This window comes from Hemicordylus capensis, chromosome 3 (assembly GCF_027244095.1).
Source record: "Hemicordylus capensis ecotype Gifberg chromosome 3, rHemCap1.1.pri, whole genome shotgun sequence".
Taxonomy (NCBI): Eukaryota; Metazoa; Chordata; class Lepidosauria; order Squamata; family Cordylidae; genus Hemicordylus; species Hemicordylus capensis.
The window spans coordinates 343,466,778-343,494,728 of record NC_069659.1 but is presented as its reverse complement, the minus strand read 5'-3'; the positions used below and the strand labels follow the sequence as shown (position 1 = coordinate 343,494,728).

General features: G+C 45.5%; 1 protein-coding gene across 2 annotated transcripts; it reads right to left on the bottom strand.

The window, feature by feature from the left end:
- Positions 1–249: 249 nt before the first annotated feature.
- On the bottom strand, positions 250–27,527 carry ACTL6A (actin like 6A). 2 transcript variants are annotated; one of them, XM_053312665.1, is made up of 14 exons: positions 27,204–27,525; positions 24,114–24,190; positions 22,501–22,675; positions 19,808–19,908; positions 18,569–18,666; positions 17,485–17,579; positions 12,952–13,058; positions 11,877–11,966; positions 9,679–9,740; positions 8,503–8,617; positions 5,107–5,187; positions 4,028–4,123; positions 3,001–3,087; positions 250–749 (listed from the first exon to the last, which is right to left on the bottom strand). In XM_053312665.1, exons 1-14 carry the CDS (start codon positions 27,226–27,228, stop codon positions 669–671), a joined length of 1,290 nt encoding a protein of 429 aa, XP_053168640.1. In that variant the 5' UTR covers positions 27,229–27,525; the 3' UTR covers positions 250–668. The 2 variants fall into 2 exon arrangements, with proteins under 2 accessions (XP_053168640.1, XP_053168641.1); XM_053312666.1 differs by lacking the exon at positions 4,028–4,123 and having other exon boundaries at positions 27,204–27,527.
- Positions 27,528–27,951: the final 424 nt, after the last annotated feature.

Here is a 27,951-nt window from a genome sequence, read left to right as displayed (position 1 = left end):
TTACAGCCTAAATTTTGTACCAACTGATGGTGTTTACTTAACAGGCAGAGATGAGCTAAGCAGAGGATAGCATGCCATTCCTTTTCTCCTTCTCTGCCAGCTTATTGGGCTGAGTCTGTGTGTGGCAGTATCAAGAAATTAACGTTCATAATCATAACTAGCAGCTTCTAAGGCTTGCCTTGGGGAATGCTGAATTATTGTAAGAAAACCTGTGTCTAAACAATTGCTGCAAGAACAAACAAGAGCCTCTAAGACAAACTAGAGGAATTTATTAAGGCCAACATAACAAGGAAGACTAGTCTGTGGAAGTAGACAAACTTCTTAGAAATGTCATTGAAAGGCAAAAAATTCCATCCACACTTATAGCTTAATCAGTTCCAGGAACAAAGACTTTTGCAGAAAATAGATATTTATACAAAAATTATAAAAAGTTTGTATAAGAGTTATTGCATTTACAAAGGATGTAGACATCCATTTGCTCTGACAAAACCAGCTTGGCCTTTTAAAATAAAATGTGGTTTATTAAAAATGGGAATTGAAGAATGCCAAAAAGTGAAAGTATACATTGCCTACAAAAGAGAGACGAGACGTCCAAGGTTCCTGAGTACACTAAAGCTATCAAACATTAGAAGCGTTGGGGAAGGCAGCAATTACTTTCAGCATGAGGTTTATGGGCATTTCCTTTCTATACATTGCTTTCCTCCTTCTTCATATTCTTGCTTGGAGATCCACATCTGTTGGAAAGTACCCTGAAAAAGACAAAACCAAGATTGTAGGCCAGAGTACTAGTAAGCCAGTGATCTTACAAAGCAAGGTGATCTTCAGCTGAATTATCACAGCTAGCTCCAGAATTGTGTGGGCCACAGGCAAAAGACCTTCAACACACCTTCCTGCCCTGCCCTGCCCTGCGACTGCATGCCAGTCCCACAATCCTGAATTCATCACCCCTGCTCATCCTCCAAATGCCAGAAAACAGGGAGAAGGGGCTTCAGGCCTTCAAGCTTGGCTCAATAGGCCTTTGTGACATCCCTAGGCCCAGATAAATACCTGGATTTCCTGAGTGTTGGCCATGTGAGTCAGTAGATGGCTTTAGTATCCCCACATGCATTTTCAACCATACTTGTATAACCTTCAACAGGAGCTACAACCGTGGTGGTTCACATTCTGTGTCCCTAAACTATCCCAAGTAGGACACCTTAAACCCTGCACTTTTATTTATTTATTTTTTAATAAGAATTTATGGTATGGCATAAAGATAGATATGGGCAAGTCAGAATTAGGAATGTGCACAGACCGGTTCGGAGGCCATTCTAAAGGCCTCCAGACCGGTCCGGTCACTGGGTGGTTTTGGTTCGGGTGGGGAGTTTGGGGGCTTCCATTAAGGGCGGGGGGGGGCTTTACTTACCCCTCCCGCGCTTTCCACACACTGCCGCCGTAATTATTGAAGAAATTGCTCCTCCGATGGCTGTTCCTATTTTAAAAAATGGCTGCCCCCTTGAAGCCCTGGCCCCCTGCTGCTGCCTTGAAGCGCCCTCCCACCCCCTTAAATCTCGCCCCGGGCCCTTAAATCATGCCCCGATAACATTAAGAGGCGGGCGGCGGGGAGATGTCCTCCCGCCCCCTTCCCTGCTAGGCTGCAAAAGACTTTAGGAAGGCTTCTGCGCGTGCGCAGAAGCCTTCCTAAAGTCTTTTGCAGCCTAGCAGGGAAGGGGGCGGGAGGACATCTCCCCGCCGCCCGCCTCTTAATGTTATCGGGGCATGATTTAAGGGCCCGGGGCGAGATTTAAGGGGGTGGGAGGGCGCTTCAAGGCAGCAGCAGGGGGCCAGGGCTTCAAGGGGGCAGCCATTTTTTAAAATAGGAACAGCCATCGGAGGAGCAATTTCTTCAATAATTACGGCGGCAGTGTGTGGAAAGCGCGGGAGGGGTAAGTAAAGCCCCCACCCGCCCTTAATGGAACCCCCCACCCCAGTGCCGGACCGCAGCTCCGCGGTTCCGTGCACACCCCTAGTCAGAATAATAGGGATATATGGGTAGGAAAAAATGACAGGGAGGAGCTTTGAAGAGCGGGGAGGGGGAGAGACTCACTGAAGTGCCAGCCTCCTGTACAATGGTGGGGATCGCAAGGAGGGTTTGTAGACCTACTGTGTGAGAGCAAGCCTCTCTCTCAAATTTCACCAGCCAGGATTGCAGGGGGGCGGGGGGCGCGCTTTGAATGAGAAATAGTTGACGTAGCAAGCAGAGGATGGGGGCATGAGAGTTGAATGGAAGACTAGACCCATGAGGTACAAGTGTTGGGGCTGAAAGGATTCTGAGGCACAGAGAAGGGAGTTCCTGGGTCTGCAGTTGGACAACAGCTAGGCTAAAATGCTGTGGATACAATAGGAATTTGCCAAGGCATGGCCAGATTAGATGTGATGAGGCTATCCACACCATTATTGGTCCTCAAGAAGCTATGAAATCATCATCATCCCTACAGTTTCATCAGAAGATGAATTGCTTTACAATTATACACATACAGGCTGAGTACCCCTTATGCAGACTGCTTGGGACCAGTAGGATTCTGGACTTTTCCAGATTTTGGAGTCTTCTATTTACAGTATTGTACAGGGTACAGGCAGAACTCTCGCGAGGGAGCAAGAGAATTCCAGCGGCAAGCAATAATGGCGGCGGCAAGGAGGTGGACAGCTGAAGAGGCGAGTGGAGGAGGCGGGAGGTGCCCATGGGTGGTTGGGTGGGCAGCCGCGGTGGGAAGACCCGGCCCTGAGGGACGGGGTGGCAGGACGGCCCTGGCGAAGGCGGCTTGGCTAAATTTTTTAAGTGATCTGAGGCGTTTTGTTTTTGTTACAGCATGGTGTCCAGATTCCGGGTGTCAGATAAGGGATACTTGACCTGTACATGGTTCCATCAAAATATGTCACCACTTAACACAAAACCTCGGTTCCAAGTGCCTTTTGAGCAGTTTAGTCCCCCGCCACTGCCAAACCCATCCGTTTACTAACCAGAGAAGCCAAAATGGAGCCTCCGATCCAGGAACTAAATCTCCGCTCCACTGTTGTATTGTTTGCTATCAGTTTCAGCCGCATGCTCTGAAAACAGAAGAGAGAGAGATGGATGGGGAAAGAACAGCCACTGTAGTGGGCTGAACAGATGGTTGGCAGCTACTTTTGTTCCTTTGCTTAGAGCTCAGGACCTGGGGCTCTCTTTTTTAAGTTTCTAAACCATATATCCCTTATTTTGTTTACCACAACTATTTATACACTACTTTTCAACAACAACAACAAAAATAAGGACATAGCACAGGACAGCTTGAAACCTATCCATAAATCAAGGATTATTTTGTGTTTTATGGAGGAGAAAAAACTGCTGTGACTTTACACTGGCCTACATCCAAAGGGCTACTTGATAAATGCTCAAGGGCTGGTGTGTGCCTAACAAGATTAATTTCCCCTTTGAAGAGCAGATGCCATGCTTCCTATGAGTCTTGAACTAATGGAACACCCCTCTGTTTCAAAGTGATTTGCTGAGCGACCCTGGGATGGGGATTTATAACATTTTTATACTGCCCCATACAAAAAGGTCCCTGGGTGGTTCACAATCTAAAAACCATTAACACGTTAAACACAATAAAAACAAATTTTAAAATACAAATGAATACTTTAAAACCCAAAGCTTTAAAACAAAGCATTTTACAAACAAGGTTGATCCTTATTTGTAAGATGCAAGTCCCAAACTACCTTTAGGTACAAAAAACTGGTTGCGGAGTTCTTTGGATCTTAGCTATTGGCCTTAACATACAACTTGCGGCCGTGTCTCCCTTGCCTGGCTACACCAAGAATTAGGTGGGGAAAGGTAACACATACACACCTGTGAACTGAGTACAGATGGATGCTGCCCAAAGGTCAGCAACATGGATTCATTCAAACAAAAAGAACCTCCACTCTGCATTTAGCAAGAGCATTGCTCCAACAGTCAATACTTTCATTTAAGAAGTGCAAAGAACATGTTACAACCAAATGACCAACTTACTGGAGGAGTTTTCTGAGAGAGTTCTCTATTCAGCCTGTCTGTAAAGCTCTGCAGTAGAGTATTGCCCCCAGCTACAATCACGCTACCGTAGAGACCCTGGAGGAAGGCGACAGAAACCTGCTGAATCCCATTACAAATTGTATTTTCCTCTTTTGCCCCTCGTAATACAGGAACTGAAAGCAACTTCACAAATATTTGTACAGAAGTCAGGAAATCGCAATCCCCCACCCCGTGTGATATGCTTAAAGCCCGTGAACTGTTCTAGTACAGAAAACAGAACAGAATTTCCCCTACTACTGCACTGAATAAAGTCTTCAACTGGATGCCTAGAATTCCATACTAAAAATGCAGACTTTGGCAAACGGGAATCTCTACTTTGAAAAAAGGATGGCAAATCTGAACAACATGGAAAGGAAAACAGTACTATTTTAGCTACATCATTTAGAATTTCTACCAAGTTTCCGCATTCTGCACGGCTACGGATGGCGGTGGCGGAAGACCCATGGAACATAGGAGGCAGAGTAACAAGGTAGAATGGCGGGGGGGGGGAGGGAGATAAAAGTGTGCTGAACACCACAGTGGCAGCCTGATCTAGTCCCCAATTTAGGTTCTGCATCCCATGGAAAAGCCTGGGCCACAACAGCAAGTGGCACATCACCATGAAGCAAGCGAGACCGCTCCCCTTGGGTTCCAAGGCTGCAGTTTCCTCACCCTCATCACATCCCTTTTGTGGATATGTTAAAAATTCAAGGTGATCTTAACTGTGTTTACTCAGGAGTAACGCCAATTGATTTCAAAGGGATTGTAGCCCGATTCAATGATCAGGCTGTAACCCATCACTGGAAACATATGTTATTCATAATAATTAGCATTCAGAGCATTTTAAGAGTATTTAAAGTGCTTTTACTGGGACTTCTAAGTTTTTTATGCATTATGACCAATACAAGACTTTTGACAGCCTTCGGAGATGAAGATAGCCATGTTACAGTATGGATCCATCCTGCAAGCCCAGCATGTTAGGACTGTGTCCTTAGCTATAATTCACAGAACCCAGTTATTTGGCCACGCCCAATACCTACTGGCCTGATGTCTATATCGCACATTCCGACACTTGTGGTGACCACATGGCTCACGCCCAGCATTGTGTTGCCAGATAAACCCTAGAGGGAGGAGGGAAAACATCAACGAGTTAATCCCATTATCCAAGATCATCATTTATTAGTACAATGTGATAGACCATTCCTTGCTAACTGCGTAGCAAGGCCTGCACACCGAGTATATAAGGGACTTAGCGGGGAGGACACAGCTCAGGGGGGGCTCATCTGACAACTCACTCTCTCCCTCTGTGAAAGAGAGGTTTTGGGGGTTTTAAAAAAACACTATTCAGAGCCTGAGGATCTCTGGGAAAGAGAGGGTACATAAGAAGAACATAGCGGTTAGAGTGCTGGACTAGGACCGGCGGGACCAGAGTTCAAATCCCCATTCAGCCATAATACTAGCTGGGTGACTCTGGGCCAGTCACTTCTCTCTCAGCCTAACCTACTTCACAGGGTTGTTGTGAAAGAGAAACTCAAATATGTAGTACACCGCTCTGGGCTCCTTGGAGGAAGAGCGGGATATAAATGTAAAAATAATGATGATGATGATTAATAATAATAATAATAATAAATAATAAAATAACAAATGCAATAAGAGCAAAAGTAGAAAAGTCAACAACAAACAGCAAGTGCCGCCTTTGTAAAGAAGCAGATGAAACAGTGGACCACCTAATCAAGCTGTTGTAAAAAGATCGCACAGACTGACTACAAACAAAGGCATGACAAGGTAGCAGGGATGATACACTGGAACATCTGCAAAAAATGCAAGCTACCTGTAGCCAAACATTGGTGGGACCATCAAATTGAAAAAGTGGTAGAAAATGAAGATGTAAAAATATTATGGGACTTCCGACTACAAACAGACAAACATCTGCCACACAATACACCAGATATCACTGTAGTCGAGAAGAAAGAAAAACAAGTCAAAATAATCGACATAGCAATACCAGGGGATAGCAGAATAGAAGAAAAAGAAATGGAAAAAAATAAAATACAAAGATCTACAAATTGAAATTGAAAGGCTGTGGCAGAAAAAGACCAAATAATCCCAGCGGTAATTGGCGCCCTGGGTGCAGTTCCAAAAGACCTTGAAGAGCACCTCAACACCATAGGGGCCACAGAAATCACCATCCGCCAATTACAAAAAGCAGCTTTACTGGGAACAGCCTATATTCTGCGAAGATATCTATAACCATTGACAATAAAATTCTGGCATCCCAGGTCCTTGGGAAGGACTCGATGTCTGGATAAAACAAACCAGTCAATAACACCTGTCTGACTGTGTAAACAAGAGATTTATTATTATTATTAATACATAACATAGAACATAAGAACAGCCCTGCTGGATCAGGCCCAAGGCCCATCTAGTCCAGCATCCTGTTTCGCACAGTGGCCCACAATATTATTATTGTGATACACAGACTGGTAGTGGCTCTCCAAGGTTTGAGGCAGGAGTCTTTCCATCCCTATTCAGAGATGCCAGGGATTGAACCTGGGACCTTCAGCAAGCCAAGCAGATGCTCTATGCTAAGCTACAGCCCCATATCCATACCTGCCAACTAGGGATGTGCATGGACCGGTCTGGAGGCCATTCTAAAAGCCTCCGGACCAGTCCGGACACGGGGTGGTTCGGTTCGGGAAGATGGGGTGGGGGGTTCCAATAAGGACCAATAAGGTTCCAATTAGAAGCCATTTGCAGCCAAGCCGGCAAAGGGGCGGCAGGGAGTTATCCTGCCACCCGTTTGCAATGGAGCACTGGGGAGAAGGGAGCGGCAGGGGGCTTGGGGGCAGCAGGGGTCTTGAAGGGGGCGGCTGCCAGCCGAGCGGGGTTTTGAAGGGGGCGGCAGGGAGGTATCCTGCCACCCGATTCTTAATACTTTAGGAGCCAAGCGGGGAATGAAGCGGGCGGCAGGGAGGTATCCTGCCGCACGAATGCTCAAGAAAATACGGTGCCGTTGTTGGGAGGGGTAAGTAAAGCCCCCCCCCCGTCCTTATTGGAACCCCCCACCCCGGTGCCAGACTGCAGCTCCGCGGTTCCGTGCACACCCCTACTGCCAACATGTTCCTATTTCCCCATTCACCTGAATGGGAAAAACAGAGACATGTCAGCAGATATGCATACCCCTTCCCCCATCTACCAGTGGATACTTTATTTCCTTACTCATCAGCCCAGTATTCAATTTAGAATTGCTAATAAACTGATTTTCTTTCCAAGTGGGAAAGTTAGCATGGGTTCCTCTTCCTTTTATAAAATACAGGCAAGTCCCAGCCAGCTAACAATACGTTTTCTAGGTGGTAAAAGCCAAAAAGGTAACCCAGGCACATACTGTGATCAGTACACTGGCAGGTACTTGACCACCTTCCTGCTTTCCACAACTCTGGGCAGGCAGCAAAGGCAGTTTACTCGGTGGGCTGCTATACAGGGCCTGTGTGCCGTGTGTTGGGTTGGTGGTTCACAAATTGTGCAAGACAGACCAAAAAAAGATCGCCCCTAGTGGGAGAATCTATGTCCGTTTGCACATGCTCAGTGAGAACAAAGGAGTACAACAGGATGGACCTCATCGTCAGCTCCGTCCCCCACCCCACAGTTGCTAGATTAGACTGAGATACCTTTAGGAATGGAGGGAAATTGCAATGAGAAGGCAGCCTAAGGCTCTGGTACTAGGCAAGCTGTAGTTTAAACCAGTGGTTTCCAACCTGGGTTCCTCCAGATGTTGCTGAACTACATCTCCCATCATCACCAGCTATAATTTACTGTGGCTGGGGATGATGGGAGTTGTAGTTCAGCAACAACTGAAGCAGGGATTCTCAATGTTGGGTCCCCAGATGTTATTGGACTTCATTTCCCATAATCCCCAACCAAAGGCCACTGGGGCTGGGCATTATGGGAGTTGAAGTCCAACAACGCCTGGGGACCCAAGATTGAGAATCTCTGATCTGGAGGAACCCCGGTTGGAAACCACTGGTTTAAACAGTACAAATTCACAAGAGCCCACTCTTAAATGCCTCGTTACCAGAATTTACTTTTTGCCCATCATGGAGCACTGTGGCCAATGTAATGCAAGCAAGAGAGAGCGGGCGTGTACTCTGGGTTGCTTAAAACCGATGGGTTTTTAAAAAGAAAAAACTGTTGCACTACCAAGTAAAAAGCCTGTATATACTTTAAGTACACTATAAGGGCAGCAGGACTTACAGCTAGATAAAATATGTAAAAATCAAAAGGAGTTGGCCCCAAGTAGGAAGCACATTCCAGAGCTGGTGGGCCACAAGCAAGAAGGCCCAATAAAGATTTGGGGGGGGGTGTCAGACATCCACAAAAGGGCCTCCGAGGAAAATACATGCAAATCAAGGGCACCTTACATCCCATCTAGGTGTTACCTTTACGTTGGAAGGATCAAACAAGCCTTCAGGTATTTTTAGCCGCTCAGCTCCAAAGTCGCAATTGTAACCGTTGGGGAACTCATAATGTACCGTTGGCATCTGTGCAGCTACCCTGGGAGAAGAAATCATTTATTTTTAGAAAATATTAAACAGTTGTGCATCTCTATCTCACCTCTCATGGACAAAGGGCACTGCACATGTAATTTCTCCTTGCAACAGTGCAGTGCAGCCTGAGAAAGAGTGACTTGATAAGGGCCATCCAAAAAGATTCAGGGCACAGAAACGGTGGATCTCCCATAACCAAAGACAACGTCACTCCAGGATTCCCAAATGGCCTTTGTCAAGCAAACGGACAACTTTCTTAAGCCTGTCCCTTCTGATCCCTAAGCCATTAAACTTATGGATAGTAACTGTTAGATAAACTACAAGAATTAGAAATCCTGGCAAATTATCAGAGGAGCCTCAGCAAGAAGATCAGTAATGACAAACTCCCTGGAATACAGCTTTTATATTTTATTTTTATTTAAATATTTTATGTATATTTTAATTTTTTTTTTTAATTTATGTTTATTCTACCCTTCCTGAAGTGGCTCAGGGCAGTTTACATTAAAACTGAACTCACATAATAAAACTGTTAAAAATAAAAATTGATATCATTAAAAGCCAGGCTAAAAATATGAGTCTTTAAGACTCTCCTCCAGACCTCCAAGGGAGATAATCCTCTTATATCCATGGGGAATGTGTTGCACAACCCATTACTAAACTTTCCCCTGAACTATAAAGCTGCTGTGTGAATTGTAAGGCACATGCTCTGTCCACATGGAGCAATGATGGGGCCCCAAAATCCTGGCTAGAACTTGATGTATTCAGAAGGTGTGCTGCAGAACACGCCCCAGAATGCACAGTAACTCCAAGATGCTCAGGGGAATCTTGGCAGACACGTCACTGTGGAATGTGCTCCCTTTACTTGCCCCAAATACCTAAGCCTGAAGAGTTCTGTAGGACTTCAAAGCTTGCTTCCATCATTGTGAAGTCTAGCTAGCCTAGCCAATAAGTATACTCTCACTTGCTCAACTTTTCCATCGTAAACTAGTAAACTACATAGATTGAAACACTGTTTCTTCAGAAGCCATCACAAAGTTCACAATAATTCAGAGTGACTCCACTACATACTGTTCGTCATAGGATGAATCAGACACTTGGAGGACAGAAGCTTGGAAGTCCTGAATTACACACTGCGAGGGAAGAAAAGTTAAGAAAAGGTCGTGTTACAAGGTTTTCTGCTCATAATTAATAATAATAATAATAATAATAATAATAATGATGATGATGATGATGATGATGATGATGATGAATGTAACGTGGTGTTCTGAAGTCACATAAAGGTAAAGCTGCAGTATTTCCAGCACTAGATCTGGCAGATGGAGCAATCCAAGCAGAAAAACAGTGCCAAAGGCAGCAAAATACAGGAGAGCAGCACTTGAGCTGAAGCAAACACAGTCGGTCTACAATACTACAAGTCAGACTATATGACTCAGCAAGAGTATTGATTCCCCAGATGAATTGATGGAAGGGCAGATCTGGTTTAAGATTCCAGTAGGGCAAGTCTTGGAAAGGAAGTGCTTCCATTAGGCACATATTAAATACCATAACTCCTCCCCCTCCAGAAAAAGGTACAGGTGAAACTCGGAAAATTAGAATATCGTGCAAAAGTCCATTAATTTCAGTAATGCAAATTAAAAGGTGAAACTGATATATGAGACAGATGCATTACATGCAAAGCGAGATAAGTCAAGCCTTAATTTGTTATAATTGTGATGATTATGGCGTACAGCTCATGAAAACCCCAAATCCACAATCTCAGAAAATTAGAATATTACATGGAACCAAGAAGACAAGGATTGAAGAATAGAACAATATCGGACCTCTGAAAAGTATAAGCATGCATATGTATTCAGTACTTGGTTTTGGCCCCTTTTGCAGCAATTACTGCCTCAGTGTGGCGTGGCATGGATGCTATCAGCCTGTGGCACTGATGAGGTATTATGGAAGACCAGGATGCTTCATTAGCGGCCTTCAGCAATTCTGCATTGTTCAGTCTCATGTCTCTCATCCTTCTCTTGGCAATGCCCCATAGATTCTCTATGGGATCAGGTCAGGCGAGTTTGCTGGCCAATCAAGCACAGTACACTGTATACTTTTCAGAGGTCCGATATTGTTCTATTCTTCAATCCTTGTCTTCTTGGTTCTATGTAATATTCTAGTTTTCTGAGATTGTGGATTTGGGGTTTTCATGAGCTGTACGCCATGATCATCACAATTATAACAAATTAAGGCTTGACTTATCTCGCTTTGCATGTAATGCATCTGTCTCATATATCAGTTTCACCTTTTAATTTGCATTACTGAAATTAATGGACTTTTGCACGATATTCTAATTTTCCGAGTTTCACCTGTAGTAGTACTTCCATTTTCAAAGTAAAGGCTAATTTTTAGCAAGGCTCAGACCAGAGGCCATGAGGTACACCAAAAATGGCAAGTTTATTTATTATTATTATTATTATTTTAAAAGTTATACACCCCTGCTATAAATCTACTCTGAAAGTAAGCTGCAATATCCCGTACTTTTCAGAGTGCTCAGTTTAGAAACCGAGAGAACTCCATGACGACAAACTGCTTTCATTAAAACCAATATTGATTTTTTTTAAAAAGATATTCTTCAACATGCTGCAAAATGTTTTTAAAAAAACCTTAATGCAAAGTTATCATCTTGGGCTTTCCTCTTCTCTGCCACTGATCTACCTTTCTCTAGATCTTTTGACACTGTTCCTATGGGTGCAATCTAAAACATGTTCATTCATTAAGTCCCAGTTATACCAGAGTTTTAGGGTTTAATTCATCCTCCGCCTGTAGTGGACGAATACGATGAATATTTATATACTGCTTTTCATCAAGAGTTCCCAAAGTAGTTTACATAGATTTTTTTTTTAAATTTAAAAAATGGCAAAAATGGCTCCCTGTCCCCAAAGGGCTCACAATATAAAAAGAAACACAAGACAGACACCAGCAACAGCCACTGGATGCTCTGCTGGGGATGGATAGGGCTAGTTGCTCTCCCCCTTCTAAATAAAGAGAATCACCACTTAGAACTCTTCCTGCTAACTGAGCAAAGAGGCACCTATCTAAGTCAATGGAACCATGTGTGAAAGTGAAAATTCACTCATGCCACACAGGACTGTAATTTGTGGCATCAATGGCAAAAGGGGGGAGTTCCCTCAAACCCACCAACAGACATCCACACCTCCCTACTTCTTAATACAAGGAAAACTGGCAAAGTTAGTTTCTTAGTAAGCTCAGTAGCATATACTCACACTACACATGTAGCTGTGCCAAGACCTCGTGACCGGAGGCAACTTCTCTTTTCTCTTCCAGTTTGCTGGAGAACCCTCGCGAACTGCTTCCTACAGTACCAAATCATGGCCATTCAACCATTTCCACCGTCAAAAATATTAAGTGTCATAATTTCAGCTTGAGTTATACCCTGCTTTTCCACTGGAGTCCTCAGGGAAAGCTCACACCATTTATAAAATGCAAGGCCTATGCCAAAACCCACAAAACTACCATTTATTGCAGCTGGGGATGAGGGCCGCTGGAGAGCCTCCACTTGGTCACTTCTGCTATGTGCAGCGATTAATTTAGTCTACTGGGATCCTGTCTTTTTGCACTAAGAGTGGATTCAAGGTGTCTTATGTTAAGATAAGCCAAGACAACCACAATCAATAAAACCAGCAATCACACACACACACACACACACACACCAGAGTGAACTGTACAGTACTAGCAAGATCACATTTACAAGGTCTGAAAAGCTCTCCTGCAGCATTCCCTCTAACAGAGAATTCCAGAGTTTGTTGACTACAACTTCCAGCATCCCCAGCTGCAATGGCCTTTGGCTGGGAATTATGGGAGTTGTAGTCAACAACATCTGGGATTCCGTTAGATGGAAGGAACGCTGCTCTCCTGAACAATACGCTGCCCTTCTAAAAAGGTAGCAAAGGGCCAGGCGTGCCTTTTTAGGGAGGCCATGTCAGAACCAAGAAGGTCCAACCCCTTCCCGGCATCACTGAGGACTGGGGGGGGGCGAACCACACACGAAGGAGGCTCTCCAGAGAGGAACTAAGGCAGGTTTTGCAAAGGAGAAGGCAGTTCTTGAGATACTCAAGATTACTCTCCAATGCCACATTCACACATGCAAGTCATCGCTTGACATTATAACTGAAGAGAGGGAAACAACAGCCGTGCACACTGGGGGTTTGGGAGGGGCCACCCCAAAGTTCAAAAGTTCGGAGAAGTGGAGGTAGAGAGAGACTCCAAAAAGTAGCCAGCCTACCACAGAAGCATGCCCACTGAGTTACAGCCCCTTCACTCCACCCAAGCAAGGCTTACCTTTGATGCGATCATATAGGGAGGGATTATCTCTACGTTCATCTCCTGAAAGAGCTCTCTGCACTGCATCGTAATGAAGTCCCCAGCCAGGGGAGATTTCACAATGCCTGCAAACAAGGGCACAAGTCAAACTTCTGCAAAGTCCCAAATACTTCAGGGGCCAGTTTTGCACAGAAAAGGTTTTCCCCTTCCGTGGGGAGAAGTGCAGGTTGCTATATAAGCAGCGCTCTCTGTGAGTGGCCGGGCTGCATAATGAAAATTGGTGCCATCTCACAGTAAAGGCTTCACAGTCACAAAGCACAGGCACTCAAGGCTCAGTCAGGGCCTTGCATCCAAAATCCAAAAGTTACATTAAAGTCTGGCGTCCTTCTATTTCATACAATCTTTACATTTGTTTTAAGAGAGACTGTGGGTAAGTTTCACCACCACACCTTGCTGTTAAGATAACCAGGGGCCAGATTTTAAAAAGTTACTTCTGGGACCAAATTATTACTACTACTACTACTACTACTACTACATTTATATCCCACTCTTCCTCCAAGGAGCCCAGAGGAAGCACTACATACTTAAGTTTCTCTTTCACAACAACCCTGTGAAGTAGGTTAGGCTGAGAGAGAAGTGACTGGCCCAGTCACCCAGCTAGTATTATGGCTGAATGGGGATTTGAACTCGGGTCTCCCCAGTCCTAGTCCAAATCCAGCCTGAAGGCTGTCCACTGAACCTGACCATTTCTGCCTTTAAAAATAAAGCTGTATTTAGTAGAAGCAACTTCAGTGTGTCTTAGTATTAAAGTTTCCTAACTGTAGGAGCTGTTTAACAGCTGAACAGTCTTCCTTCCAGTGCTGGGCTCTCCTTTGCTAGAGGTTTGCGAACAGAGGTTAGACAACCGTCTCTCTAGGATGCCCTCATACAAATCTATGGTACAGCCACATCTGGAGTACTGTGTGCAGTTCTGGTCGTCATATCTTAAGGAGGACTCTGTAGAACTGGGAAAGGTGCAGAAGAGGGCAAGCAAGATGATCCGGGGCCTAGAGCACCTTCCTTATGAAGCAAGGCTACAACAACCGGGGCTTTTTAGTTTGGAAAAAAAGACGACTGAGGGGAGGAGACATGAAAGAGGTCTATAAAATTATGCATGGAGTAAAGAGGATGGACAGAGAAATTTTTCTCCCTCTCGCACAACATTAAGAACCAGGGGTCATTCCATGAAACTGAAGGCCAGGAGATTGAGGTTCAACAGGAGGAAGTACTTTTCCACACAGTGCATAATTAATCTATGGAATTCTCTGCCATGGGATGGGGTGATGGCCACTAGCTTGGGTAGCTTTAAAAGGGAGTTAGACAAATTCATGGAGGGCATGTCTATCAATGGCTACTAGTCTGGTGGCTACAGGCCACCTCCAACCTCAGAGACAAGATGCCTCTAAATACCAGTTCCAGAGGAGCAAGAGCAGGAGAAAGGGCGCGGCCTTACCTCTTGCCTGTGGGCTCCTCAGGTGCATCTGGTGGGCCACTGTATAAAACAGGATGCTGGACTGGATGGCCTCAGCCTGATCCAGCAGGGCTGTTCTTATGTTGCTACTGTTTCCTGCACTGAGCAAGGGGTTGGACTAGACAACCTCCAAAGTACCCTCCAACTCTAAAATCTGATGATTCTATTATAGAATTGCTTTTTTGGACCCAACTACAGCCTATCTATCCAGCATTCATTCTCTCCCTCTCCCTCTCTCTCTCTCATGGAAGCCAGTCAGATGTTCCTAGGAAGCTTGCAGACAGAGCATGAAGGCAACAACTTATGTCAAGTTCTCCTCCTTATGGGAAGAGAGCTGGTCTTGTGGAAGCAAGCATGAATACTCCCTTTTGCTAAGCAGGGTCCACGCTGGTTTGCATTTGAATGGGAGACTACATGCATGAGCACTGTGAGATATGCTCCTTAGGAAATACAACAAATATTTAGGAAATGGGGCTGCTCTGGGATGAGCACCTCCATGCTTGCATGCAGAAGGTCAAAGCTCCATTCCTGTCATCTCCAAGATAGAGACTCCTGCCTGTAACTTTACAGAAGCCACTGTAGGTCTGTGTAGACAATACTGAGCTAGATGGACCTAGGGTCTGACTTGGTAGAAGGCAGTTTCCTATGTGTATGGGCATTTATCCTCAGCATCTGGTTTTCTCTAAATATGGAAGTTCTGTTTTAGCTACTAACAACCTTCAATATAATCATCTCCCATTTTACTTTGTTAAATCTTTGTTTACGCCATCAAAGTGGGTGACCATCACGCAACTATTCCCTACTAACTAGACTAAAAGTACCTTTTAAAGTAGCAGTTATCTTAGATCTAGCAGGAGGAAAGCAACTGACTCCATTCAGGCCAGCATAACCTCTCTCCAATGGCTGTTGCTGGTACTTCCTTTTGTGCGCATTTTTTAGATGGGAGAGGGAAAGAAACATTGGTCTTAACTGTGAAGGGTTCTTATTCGCCGTAATCAGAGCCCATCCTAGAATATAGGGTTGTGTACCCAGCATGCCTCAAGAACAGACAGAAGGTTGACCCAGCAGATTTCTGGTTAGGTGTAGGAGGAGCCCAAAGCCCCAGTTCCAGACTGTCATGCAAAAGGATGTCATGGAAAGTAGAGAGAGCTATAATCAACTTTGAAGGAGAAAAAACCAATATGGATACAGCAGGAAAGGAAGGACTGCGACCCTGAGAGTCGTCCCGCTCCCCTACTTGCAACTCCCATTAGAAAGACTGAGTAATCACGTTAGAAACCAAGGATCTGCAATACCATCATTCCACGGATGGGCAGGATGGACTCTGATTACAGCGAAAAATAACCCTTCACAGGTAAGACCAATGCTTCTTTTTCCGCTGTAATCAGAGCCCATCCTAGAATATAGGGACATACCCAAGCCTAAACCCGAGTTCAGCTGCTTGGAACAAGCATTTAGAGTTGGATAGGAACATAGGAAACTGCCATATACTGAGTCAGACCATTGGTCTATCTAGCTCAGTATTGTCTTCACAGACTGGCAGCAGCTTCTCCAAGGTTGCAGGCAGGGATCTCTCTCAGCCCTATCTTGGAGAAGCCAGGGAGGGAACTTGAAACCTTCTGCTCTTCCCAGAGCAGCTTCATCCCCTGAGGGGATGTCTCCTCATCTGATATTTTGCCTTCCTCCAACTCAGAGGATGAGTTATTAGGCAAGGCAGGTTGAATGGGGGGGGGGCATAGGATTTGGTACCTCAAGGGCCACAGGCAGGTTTGGGTTAGGGAGCGGGGTGGGTTTCCCCATGGAGGAGGCCTTTTTGGTGGGATTTTGTCAAATGAAGACAAAGAGGGGTCTGGCCACCTTTTGCAGGGGCGAGAAGCTCTAGGTATGAAATGTCCCCATGCCCCCACCAGAATAGCTTTTCATACAGGGCTGGAATCAGAGGAAGAAGACAGAAAGTGTCTGGAAGGCCGTGGGCTGTCTCGGGGGGGGGGGGGGTGCAGCAGGGACGGGAGAGAGAGATGGAAGCAGCAACCAAAACTCTTTGGCCATAAAATCCTTGAGCCATTGTGATGATGTGATTTTAAATCACTGTTCCTTTAAGGGGTTGATTAGGAGAACCAGTTGAAAGGGATCAGGGCTTAAATAAATAATAACAAACAAACAAGGAGACTGAATGCAGTGTGGCTGCCTCTGCTGGCAGAACGCCTGCAGTAGCAGATGTTCGCTTAGCTGAGCTACTGGAAGCTTATTTTTCTTTCTTCTTGGCTTGGAAAGAGGCTGTGCTGGACCGGGAAGCGTGTGCTTCATCTTTTTCTTTGCCGTCATGTGTGGGAGTTTAGCAGGCTCCACATTAGCCACGAGGGCGGAGGAGGCAGAAGGCGTTGCACCCTTGTCGGGAGGGGAAGCAGAGTGGGACCTCTTTCTTTCAGATTGGGGCTGTGGTTGTAGGGCTAATGGGGCTTCCGAAGGGGGCCCCTCTGAGAGTGAGCCCAATAGGGCATGGGCTGGTTCCATAGGGACAGGGAGCAAAATAAAGAAAACCAAAAGCAGAGTAAACTTCCAATTAGGGCGAATCAATGAAGAAGAAGAAACATTTGGAATTTGTACTCTCACACAGGAAAATAAATGGGGGATGGAGGACAGAAGGTCAGAGAAAGAGAACTAGCCTGAGGGTTGCGAAATGCAGCTCTCTCTACATGCTGTTCCTTGAAGCAAGACAGGAAAGGAACTGGGGCTTTGGGCTCCTCCTACAGCTAACCGGAAATCTGCTGGGGTAACTTCCTGTCTGTTCCTAAGGCATGCTGGGTACACAACCCTATATTCTAGGATGGGTTCCGACTACATTGGAAAACCATTTTTTCCCCTATTACACCTTTTACTATGAGAACTGTTCTGAAACTTTTTTTGTTGAAAAACAATATATAAATATTTTTAATGGATTAAGAACGTAATCTTTATCTCTTCTGTTTGTCTTGAACCTCACTTCTTAACATAGCGATTACCTCCATTATGACTCAACTCCACCTTGACATTTTTTTTACCTTGCTGAAGCACATATCCATCATGCACTGGAATTGCCGTCGTGTGTGTCGCTCCACTGTCCAGAATCAAGCCTGTGGATCTACCATTAGCAAAACTAGCAGAAAGAATTAAGGAAAACCAATGGAACTGGGCACAACTAACAATTTAAAATTATGTATATTGCCATTAATTTTGCTTGTATTGTTGAGAAAAATATATTCTTTGTTAACTTAGGTCTTAGGCAAGTCAGCTTAGAAAGCCGACCAAAGCTGCATTTTTATACGCACTTACTTGGGAGCAAGTCCCACTGAACTCATTGCCTGAAACTTGAGTCCCAATTCCTGTTTCTGATCAGGGTCAATTACTTCTCAAGAACCAGCTTAAACATGAACTTCATTCTCCCCCCCCCCACCCCCACTTTTGCTCTCTACTCCTATATTCTCTTTGAAGAAGAGAATTTGAAAGGTTTGGAAAACAAAATCACAATTAAACAATCATAAAAACAATGTTGTGTGTGCGTTAGGGATGAGCCCGGACCGGTCCGGAGGCCATTCTGAAGGCCTCTGAACCGGTCCAGACATGAGGGCGGTCCCGCACTGGTGTGGGGGCTCTTTAAGGGCAGGGGAGGGTGTATGTACCCCCCCGCCACGTTTCCCCCGCTGACGCGTTTGTTTAGTAAAGCTTTTGGGGCGGCAGGATACCTCCCTGCCGCACCTTCTCCCAGTCGTTGGCAAAAGGCTTCACAAAGCCTTTTGCACGTTGCGCGCACGTCACGTCTTCGTGTCACGTGCGCACGCACGTCGCAGAGACGTGACGTGACCTGTGCGACATGCGCACGCGCAAAAGGCTTTGTGAAGCCTTTTGCCAACGACTGGGGGAAGGGGTGGCAGGGAGGTATCCTGCTGTCCCAAAAGCTTTACTAAACGAACGCGCTGGCGGGGGAAACGCGGGGGGGAGGGGTTAAGTACACCCTCCCCCGCCTTTAAAGAGCCCCCCACACCAGTGCCAGACCGCAGTTCCGTGCACATCCCTAGTGTGTGTTAGGGGTTTGGGTTGGTTTGTTCTTTTTGAATGATGCCCATTTGTTCAAGATGTTTAGGATACGCTGTAAGAACTGCAGTTTTGCACAGGAAGAATGCAGGGATATTGTAATGTTCAAACATCAGCTCCGTCAGTTTCTCCCGCTTCGCTCTGGTGTTCCACTGCAAGAGAGAAACCAAGGAGATGGAATTAGAGCAAGCCTGCCCCACAACCCAAACAGAAATATGCTCCTCTCAAAACCGTGCAGGGGTTCTCAAACATGGGTCCCCAGACATTGTCAGACTACAACTCCCAACATCCCAACCTTTGGCCACTGGATGTTGCCAAATGATAGGAGTTGATAGTCCAGCAACACGTTTCAGACCCCACTATAATTGTTAAGTTACTGGGCTTAAAAATGAAAATAAGAAGGTATCATCCCAGGAAATTCTTGATCATTTAACATGCTAATTTTTAATTCCTCAAGCAAAAAGCCTAGGGCTAGCACCGGTGGGCTCCCAGTTCAAATAGTGTTATGTCTGCAACATCTCAAGATACTCCAAGCGGAAATGGGTATATGTGAACAAAATGATCCTAGATCAACAGCCACAAAGAGCAAACACAGGGGCCATTCATATGACCTACCGGGTGGGCAGGCAGGGGAAGGCTTTGCAAACCTTGCCTTCCCCCCGCCCCCCCACCAGACGATCATCCTGTGCTGGGTGGGAGCACGGAACTTCCACACGATACACGCTGCTCTGAGCAGCATGGAGCAAGGCAGATTGCTCCGAGGCTGGGACTCATTATCTCAGCCTCCGGGTATCCCACAGAGCATCGTGCATGGGGAGATTCCCCCAGGGGATGGGCGCTCAAGGCCCCTGCCTCTGTGTCAGCACAAGCAGCCTGTGCAAGTAGCTCGCGCAGACACACAATCCTGGCAGCCGGGTTAAGGACACATTTGCACCCTTAAGCTCGGCTAAGAGCTGCCTTTGGCACTGCAGCACAGCTGGGCTTAGCTGCCCGCAAGAACAGCAGACTCTCCAAACCACCCTGAAAAGGCACAACCAAACAATGCTACAAGCTTGAAGCAAACGTAGGAACAATATGTATGCCTTAAAGAGAGTCTCGTTTACAGCAAACTGGAGACCGTCAAGTCAGAGACAGCCTGTTCACAGTGGCTAAGTGTCTTTCCAAGCCCTAGCTCTAGACAGGTTTCCACTCATGGCTGCAAGTCCTCTAGCGTCACACTTCTTAAGTGCGCCACACACTGATGCATGGAACTTGGTTGACCGGTCCAGAACAAGAAATTGGTTTGGTACTCACTGGTGCTTCAGACATTAGGACAGGGTGCAAAGCGGCTTCAGATTTAATATGCATCTTGTAGGTGTGGTCCAGAATTGCTTGGAAGCTATCCCAGTCTTCAACTGCAAGAACACAACACAAAGTCAAAGCTGGCTTGGCCACGAGCGCTGCTCCACTTCAGAACTGCATGCAGCACAAAGCACACTACCGGCAGGTTCACGCATGAGGGTCGCATGAGCACCCACAGCCCTGGGAGTGTGCACTTCCTCCCTGCCATCCCTACACAAACCTCTGCTTCCTTTCCAGATGCCAATATTTGTTGTGTTATCCAAACCCCCTACGTTCACTGGGGAACCCAACATGGGTTGAGCCAGCGTGGTGTAGTGGCTAGAGTGCTGGATGAGGACCAGGGAGACCCGAGTTCAAATCCCCATTCAGCCATGAGACTTGCTGGGTGGCTCTGGGCCAGTCACTTCTCTCTCAGCCTAACCTACTTCACAGGGTTGTTGTGAGGAGAAACTGGGCTCCTGGAGCAAGAGCAGAATATAAATGTAAAAAAATAAAACAAGTATGTAACTGAGATTCGAAGGAAGTGACAGATGGCAGGGTCCCCACAGAAAGTAAGGCAGGATATACCAACATTGGTACGTTTGAATGTCATGACCAATCTTGGCATATTGGCATCTGGAAAAGAAGTAGAGGCTTGCATGGGAGTGGGCGGGGGAGTGCACACTCTCAGGTGCTGCGGTTACACGTGAATCCAGCCACTGCGGATAGGGCTCCGCTCAAGTCAAACGTGGGCAGAGCAGGGGAATGGCAGAAGCATGACTGTGAACTGGCAGCGCCAATCATAATTTACACTGCATGTTAGATCATGGTTAAGGCAAATCTTCCCACCATTTCAGCCTCGCTGCTTGCAAAGTCTCACTGGTGCCTTCCTGTGGTTTGCATCTGGAGGGCAATGCTTCAGCGTGGCCAAGCTAAACCACAGCTTCACTGCACATTTGGGAGCCAGCATGGTGTAGAGAGCCAGCACGGTGTAGTGGCTAGAGTGCTGGACTAGGACCGGGGAGACCCGAGTTCAAATCCCCATTCAGCTGTGATACTAGCTGAGTGACTCTGGGCCAGCCACTTCTCTCTCAGCCTAACCTACTTCACAGGGTTGTTGTGAGGAGAAACTCAAGTATGTAGTACACTGCTCTAGGCTCCTTGGAGGAAGAGCGGGATATAAATGTAAAACTAATAAATGTAAAAATAATAATAATCTTAACCAAGGTTAAGGCAGCAAACCACAGCTAGCGCTTTGTGCTAACCACAGTTATGCATCATCTCTTTAATGGGCCATTGTCATTCACAATAAGTAGACTGGAAAAGAGAGAGAACTAGACAGAACAGGGACACATTTTTCAAAATATGTTGCCATTTCCCAAGATCTCACCTACAGAGTTAACTAAGTGGAATTGTTCAGTTAACCCCTGCTAACAGACACCCACTGGGAGAGCATTCCAGAGCCTGGGGGCAACAACAAAAAAGGCCCTGTCCCATGCGCATGGAAATGACTTCTAACCTCTGCTAACTGGGCAAAGAGGCACCTTTTAACGTGGTGATTCTCTTTGCTGAGTAGGGTGAGAGTAACTGGCCCTCTCCACCCCCAGCACAGCATCCCCCCAGTGGCTGTTGCTGGTGTCTATCTTATGTTTCTTTTTACAATGCGAGCCCTTTGGGGACAGAGTTCCATCTTACTTGTTAATTTTACCATTTTTGGAAGGGCGATTTAGAAATCAATCAATCAAATAAATAAAGTCATTTCCAGCGGAGAGTCATTTTGTGGGTGGGTTGTGTTTTTTTAAGTTGCTGTTTTCAGGGTTGGTGGGGCTGAAGAATAAGGTGCAGTACTTTTCTCCTCCTATTTCTGCCTGCCTTGCTTTTAGGGGCCTTTTAAAAAAAAAATATTTTTAGTTAGACCTAAAACCTAGTTTCCCATGGGGTAAGGTTTTGTTCTTCGCGGTTTCCATATTCATGCCTATCAGCAAGAATGGAACCCCCGCAAATAACGAGAGCCACCTGTATTAAGCATGGACGGGCAGAGCAACAGTCCCTAACCAACCCTATACAGCATCCCTCCAGAGATTGTTGCTGGTGTCTACCTTATTTTTTCTTTCTAGGTTGAGCCCTTTTGGGACAGGGAACCATCTTATTTTTCTCTGTTAACTGCTTTGAACACTTTTATTGAAAAGTGGTATATAAATACTCATAGTAGTACAGCTTCCCTTCACGTCTCCCACCCCGTCATGGATTTTACCTATCATGTTTCTCCCTTATTGTTTCAGAAGTTTAATAAAACATAACTCTGATTAACATCAAATGAAAGATATGCTGCCACTTAAGCACAGTTGCATTCTTCCTACTTACTAACATCTAGAACTTTACAGATTTAAAGGGAATTATTAATTTCTCCTTCCGAAGGCCCATTTCAGAGCAGGCCAACGTGCATTACCATTCACTAGATGGGGGAAGGGGACAGGAATTTCTGAAAGCTGAATCTAAAGTCTTCTGGCTCAAACAAAATCAAAGTGAAAAGGAGCTCATCTCCAGACAAAAGGTATTCTGCAAAAACAGGATATTACCCTTTTGCAAAGAACAGGGAACACACATTCCTCTGTGTCTGAAACTGACAATCAGGAATTAAGATCAAGAAGGGGGAAAATGCATACTCATTCCATTTTTTAAAGGTGAAATGGCCTCCATGTTCTCCCTTGGAACGCGCAATGCATTCGTGTCTATGTAGTAAGTTGGGCCCCCTTGCTTGCTTTTGTCACCATCAATCTCCATCATGGAACTTCCATCATCCCGGTCCAATACCACGCCAATGGCAGTGGGAAAGTCAACCTACAACAGAAGATTTGGAAAAGACAGGCACCATGTTACATAATGGTTATTTGCTTTGCAACTGTTTGGCACCTCTAGACTGGCCTTTCTTATTTAACTAATCCTAAATTGTGATATGCTCTTGGATCACTTCTATGTATATCAGTATTCTATGCAGATATCAGTTTGGAAATAAAAGAACCTAAGAAGCAGGAGTGTGGTCTTCTATCTACCACCCCCTTAATCCCAAGCCATTTTTTTATACTATCACCATTTTATTTACAGACATGAGAGGTAGATACTTTCTTTTGAAAAGATAAAAGCTGAGATCTTCAAGATCCTAAAAAAAAAAATCGACGTGATAAAACTGATGCACTCTATCACCTGTGCTTAGTTCCCTTGATTTTAATAAGACAGCAGGCCCACTCACACGTGATGTTCAACACTCATACAACAAGTGTACAGTGTACACAGGTAGATATTTACACAGGTGCAGTCATTCACATGTTATGCTGAATGCACATAAAGAAGCACACTTACTATCTGTACCATGCATTTGAAGGGCTCGTATCCAGGTTCACTTTTAAAATAAACAAAGGTACAGCCATTCGCACAACACATGTACGAGTGTACGGGCATCTGAATACGTGTGGAACATAATGTCTGAATCAGGCTCATAAACAAGCCTGCAGGTAGGAACATGAGACCAGCAGAGCTGGTCCATGCACAGCAACTGGAAGCAGGGAGGGAAAGATGCTTGTATGTGTGATCACAGATCTTTCTGGTAATGGGAACCCTGTGCCTCTGTAGAAGTTTTGGATCAAACACCCCAATTCAGCTTCTCCAGTATGCAACATTGGGACGTCAAGGTGCACACATCATGCAGGGACAGCCCTTTTCTATAAGGCAGAGAAAGCTCTAAAGGCACAAGGAACATTATGGGCACATTGGAGCTTTGGATTGTGGTCTTCATCTCAACATTTTTTTAAAAAAATGAAGCTGTAGCCATAATTTGAGGAAGGGGGGGAAACCAAACACAAACCAAACAACTATATTCATGAGGTAATGAACTCCCAGAGTTTAGTTAAGTCAAGTGTAGGTTTCTGAGTCCAAAAAAATAGGGGTTATTTCATTTAAGATTAGGGGCCAAGCAGAAGACAGAAGATTTATACAGCTATATGTGGGAGATCACTGCTTCTGTATTTTTCAAAACTGTGGCTCTTAAATGGCAAGGACTCCATTCACGATGTGAAGGAAAACCCGAAAGCCACCCAGCTTCGCCTCTTGCTGACCCAATTTGTTTTGAGGCACCCTGCCCCAAATTTCATTGGGGCCCTGTTGGTTGCTGGGAGCGAAGGAGTGTTCCAGTGTCACACAATACAGAATTCTGCCATAGTATACTTTGCTTAGGAAACACAGATCACCTTGTTCAAACTAATCTCTCCATGCCTGCTCTTACCTTTGGGCAGTCTTCCCCAGCGTAGCCAGCTCTCACTGTATAAGAGCCAATGTCAAACACCAGAGCACCAACTTCATCTGCAAACACAGAGGGAGACAGATGTACAATTTGTGCAACCAAACTGAACCCAAGACCTATAAGATAAGCATGGTGTTTCTTGACAAAGCAGCCTGGTCCACAACATACTGCCATCCAGACATATACCCGGCTTGCAACACAAAAGAAACTCGGACTATAAGCCCTTGGGGACTGGGAGCCATATTATTTATCTATCTATTTCTATCTCTCTAAACCGCTTTGGGAACTTCTGTTGAAAAGCGATATGTAAATATTTGTTGTCATCATCCTTAACAGGGCGGGGGGGAGGCTCCACTTAACTCAAAGAGACTTACTAACAAGTAACCATGCTTAGAATTGGGTTAAACATGTTCCACTGGCCCATAAAAGGTAACGTTTGCCATCAAGTCGGTGTCAAATCCCGGCGACCAGAGACCCCTGTGGTTGTCTTGGGTAGAATACAGGAGGGGTTTACCATCGCCATCTCCTGCACAGTATGAGATGATGCCTTTCAGCACCTTCCTATATCGCTGCTGCCCAATATAGGTGTTTCCCATAGCCTGGGAAACATACCAGCACGGTTTCAAACAAGCAACCTCTGGCTTGCTAGTCAAGTCATTTCCCCGCTGTGCCATTAGGTGGGTGGCCCATACAGGTTCTTAAAACATTCACACACCCCACAAAAGCAACTTCAATACTTTTAACTATGCATAAGACAGAAAAGTCTTGCAGATGCCACATTGTGCATCCCCATCCTGGACACTTTTACTCAGAAGAAAGTCCCAGTGAGTTCCCCAAACAGGGGAAAATCTATAACTCAGCCCTATACTTTGTAAGCAAGGTTCCAGATTCAATCCCAGCACCTCCAGTTAAAAAGACCTCAAGTAGCCGGTTAATCTTGCATCTTTATCGGTAACATCAAGAAATATACAGGGGTGAGTTTACAAGAAGAGTGTATTCCCCAGAATATAGGAGTCTGACTCAGGATCTTTCTAGAGGCAAGAATATATATGGGGAGACTGTCAGAGGGAAAGCAGCATGAATTAGAAAGAGATTATGACAATGCTATGGATAAGAGAACACAAATACAGGGACTCAGAGAAAATCTATTGATTGATAAGATCAGGGTCAACCCTGGAATGGGGAAGAAAAAGCACAGAAAAGCACTTAAGTGCAGGCAACTGATAGGAGAGTGTTGTAAGCAAGGCATGAATGCAGACAGTGCAGCACAAATCCTACTCTAGGCAGCAAGGGAAATTCTCAAAAGGCTGTTTAGGGAAGCCTGTATCAGGCAACAAGGAATGTTATAGGCATCATGAAAAGGTTCAGAATAGGTTCAAGAAGATCAGCTTAGAGGCTGTTATGAAGTCAGGGCAACTGCACAACACAACTCCCCCCCCCACTCCAGTGTACCTGTGCCTTGCACGTGGGGGCGGCAGGGGGTGGGTGGGTGGGGAGAGACTCAGACGCATGGGTTCTTTTTTCCTCCTCCCCCTTTTTCAGATCACTGTTGCCAAACAAGAATGGGACAAATCCAGTTTCCTCTCTCCAAATAATAAATGTTTTAAGAAAAAAGGTTCTGGTGGGCAACCAGAAATAGCGCTTATTGTACATAATAACCTCTGTACAAAGGTTACTTTCTGCTACTTGCAGCACTTATGGCATAGATTGTGCCATAATTCACGGGGGTCCAATATCACATGTAGATGTTATTTGCTTGGTAACAGAAGAATAGTTGCCAACTAACCAGATAAAAATAGCCTGGCTGTCTCTTTAGCAGAAGTTTGATACACAGAAGCTAACAAGTGAATCTTTTTATGGCAGGGAACTAAATATATTATTGTGGCCTAATTACTGCAAATCAAATTGCTATTAAAAAGGAACAGCTAGAGGCTGCTTCAAAAATTGGCAAGCCTACAGGGAATGTGTAAATACATGCAACAATCATACATCTTAGATAAGTCTTCCTTTTTTCAGATTTGCAATTTACCTTAAACCCCAGATCTGCAACAGAGGATCCACATTTAATGTATACACCCATTGTTCTCTCCCTTTTTCCTATTTTCTCCTTTTAAAATATCTTGAATGACCAAAAGAAAACAATAAGAGATGGTGGTAACACTGGTGCAGCACAATGCTTCTGTTCGAGCATTTTCTGTAGGCTCCATCCCTGGATACAGATGTTCAGCAAGCAGAAGAACCACCAGTAGGTGGTTAAAGCTTTTTCCATCCCTGTACCCCATTGTCAGAAAGAACTTCATCTCCAGAACGCTCCACTTACCATGTTCTTAAAAGACAGCAATGTGGTTTCCACAAAAGTAAGGGCAGAAAAGGAGGAGATAATTTGGGGAGAGGAGCTGTAGCTTCATGCTAGAGCATCTGTTTTGCATGCAAGAAGTCCCAAATTCAATCCAGGACATCTCCAAGGAGAACTGGGAAAGACAAGATCTCTTCCAAAACTGATTGCTGCCAATCAGTGTTGGTAGGTGGCCCAACAGTCTGACTCACCATAACACGGCTCAGCACGCTCATTAGGATGTATGAAACCCTTCCCTTTATTTTGCAGGTGGGGCGGCACCAACTCCACACGGCACAACTTTACTTTACTGCAGCTCAGTAGCAGAGCATCTGTTTTGCAGGCAGAAGGTCCCAGGTTCAATCCCAAAGCAGGGCTGGAAGAAACTGTCTGAAACCCTGGAGAGCTGCTAGCAGTCTGTATAAATACTGAGCTAGATGAACCACTATACTTCTTTAAAAATCATTCATTACTCCCGTTACTCCAAAACTCCGACTTGATAGAAGGCAACTGCCTACGTTCAGTATTCAAGGTGACTTTTCCCCTCACCAAGCTGGTGAGAGAGGAGAAGTGACACCGGGGAGAATTCTCCCCCATCTTAAAGGGGCAGGAACCCTGGAAGAGCACCACCACCATCTTCATCATCCCCCCGCCATCCGCATTTGGGTCAAGCACTGTCCCAAGGGCCCGCAGGAGGCGGCATGAAAAGCCCCGCCCCTTCCCGGCCTTGGACTCACCCCCTCCGTACACGCCGCCACTCATAGCCGCTCCAAAGTCCTCGCTTGGTCGGCACCGACAAAACCTTTCAAAGACTCTAACTCTTCTGCTTCTCTCTTTCTTGAGCCCGACCTCCCTCAGCCTAGCCCGCTACCGCGGCTACTCCTCCCTCTGCCAGCCAATGGGCAGCGAAGCCACTTTCGGAGTCCGCCTATTGCGGCGCAGCAAAAATGAGCCAGCCAATCACGCCCGCCGTTCTCAGGGAGCGACGATGGTCTTGCGTCCGCCGCCGTGAGGCCGGGCCCTGGTAGGTCGCACGCCGGAGTAGCGAGGCTTCTTTCCCCGCCGCCTCTGAGAAAGAAACCAAGCGCGGTTGCCGCTCAGACTCAGAGAGGCCGGAGGAGCGGGGCCGATCCGCGCACGCGCACAGTCGAACGCGGCACACCTTGACGTTGCACAGAGTGGTGTAGCGGTTCTGTGCACTAACGTCTGAGGAACTGCAGCTTTAATATCACAGCTTTAATTATATTGTATTTAATTATTTAATATAATATTGTATATTTAATTTAATATTTAATTATATTATATTAATCTAATCATAATTTAATTAAATTATATATTTAACATTGCAGCTTTACTTATATTGAAAATGCATAGTGCCTATGCGTTAATATCTGAGATAATAAGTTGACGTTTGCCATACAGAGCCCCACGTGAGAACACAAAACACCTTTAACCTTCTTGTCCCCTTAGCTAAGCAGGGTCCAC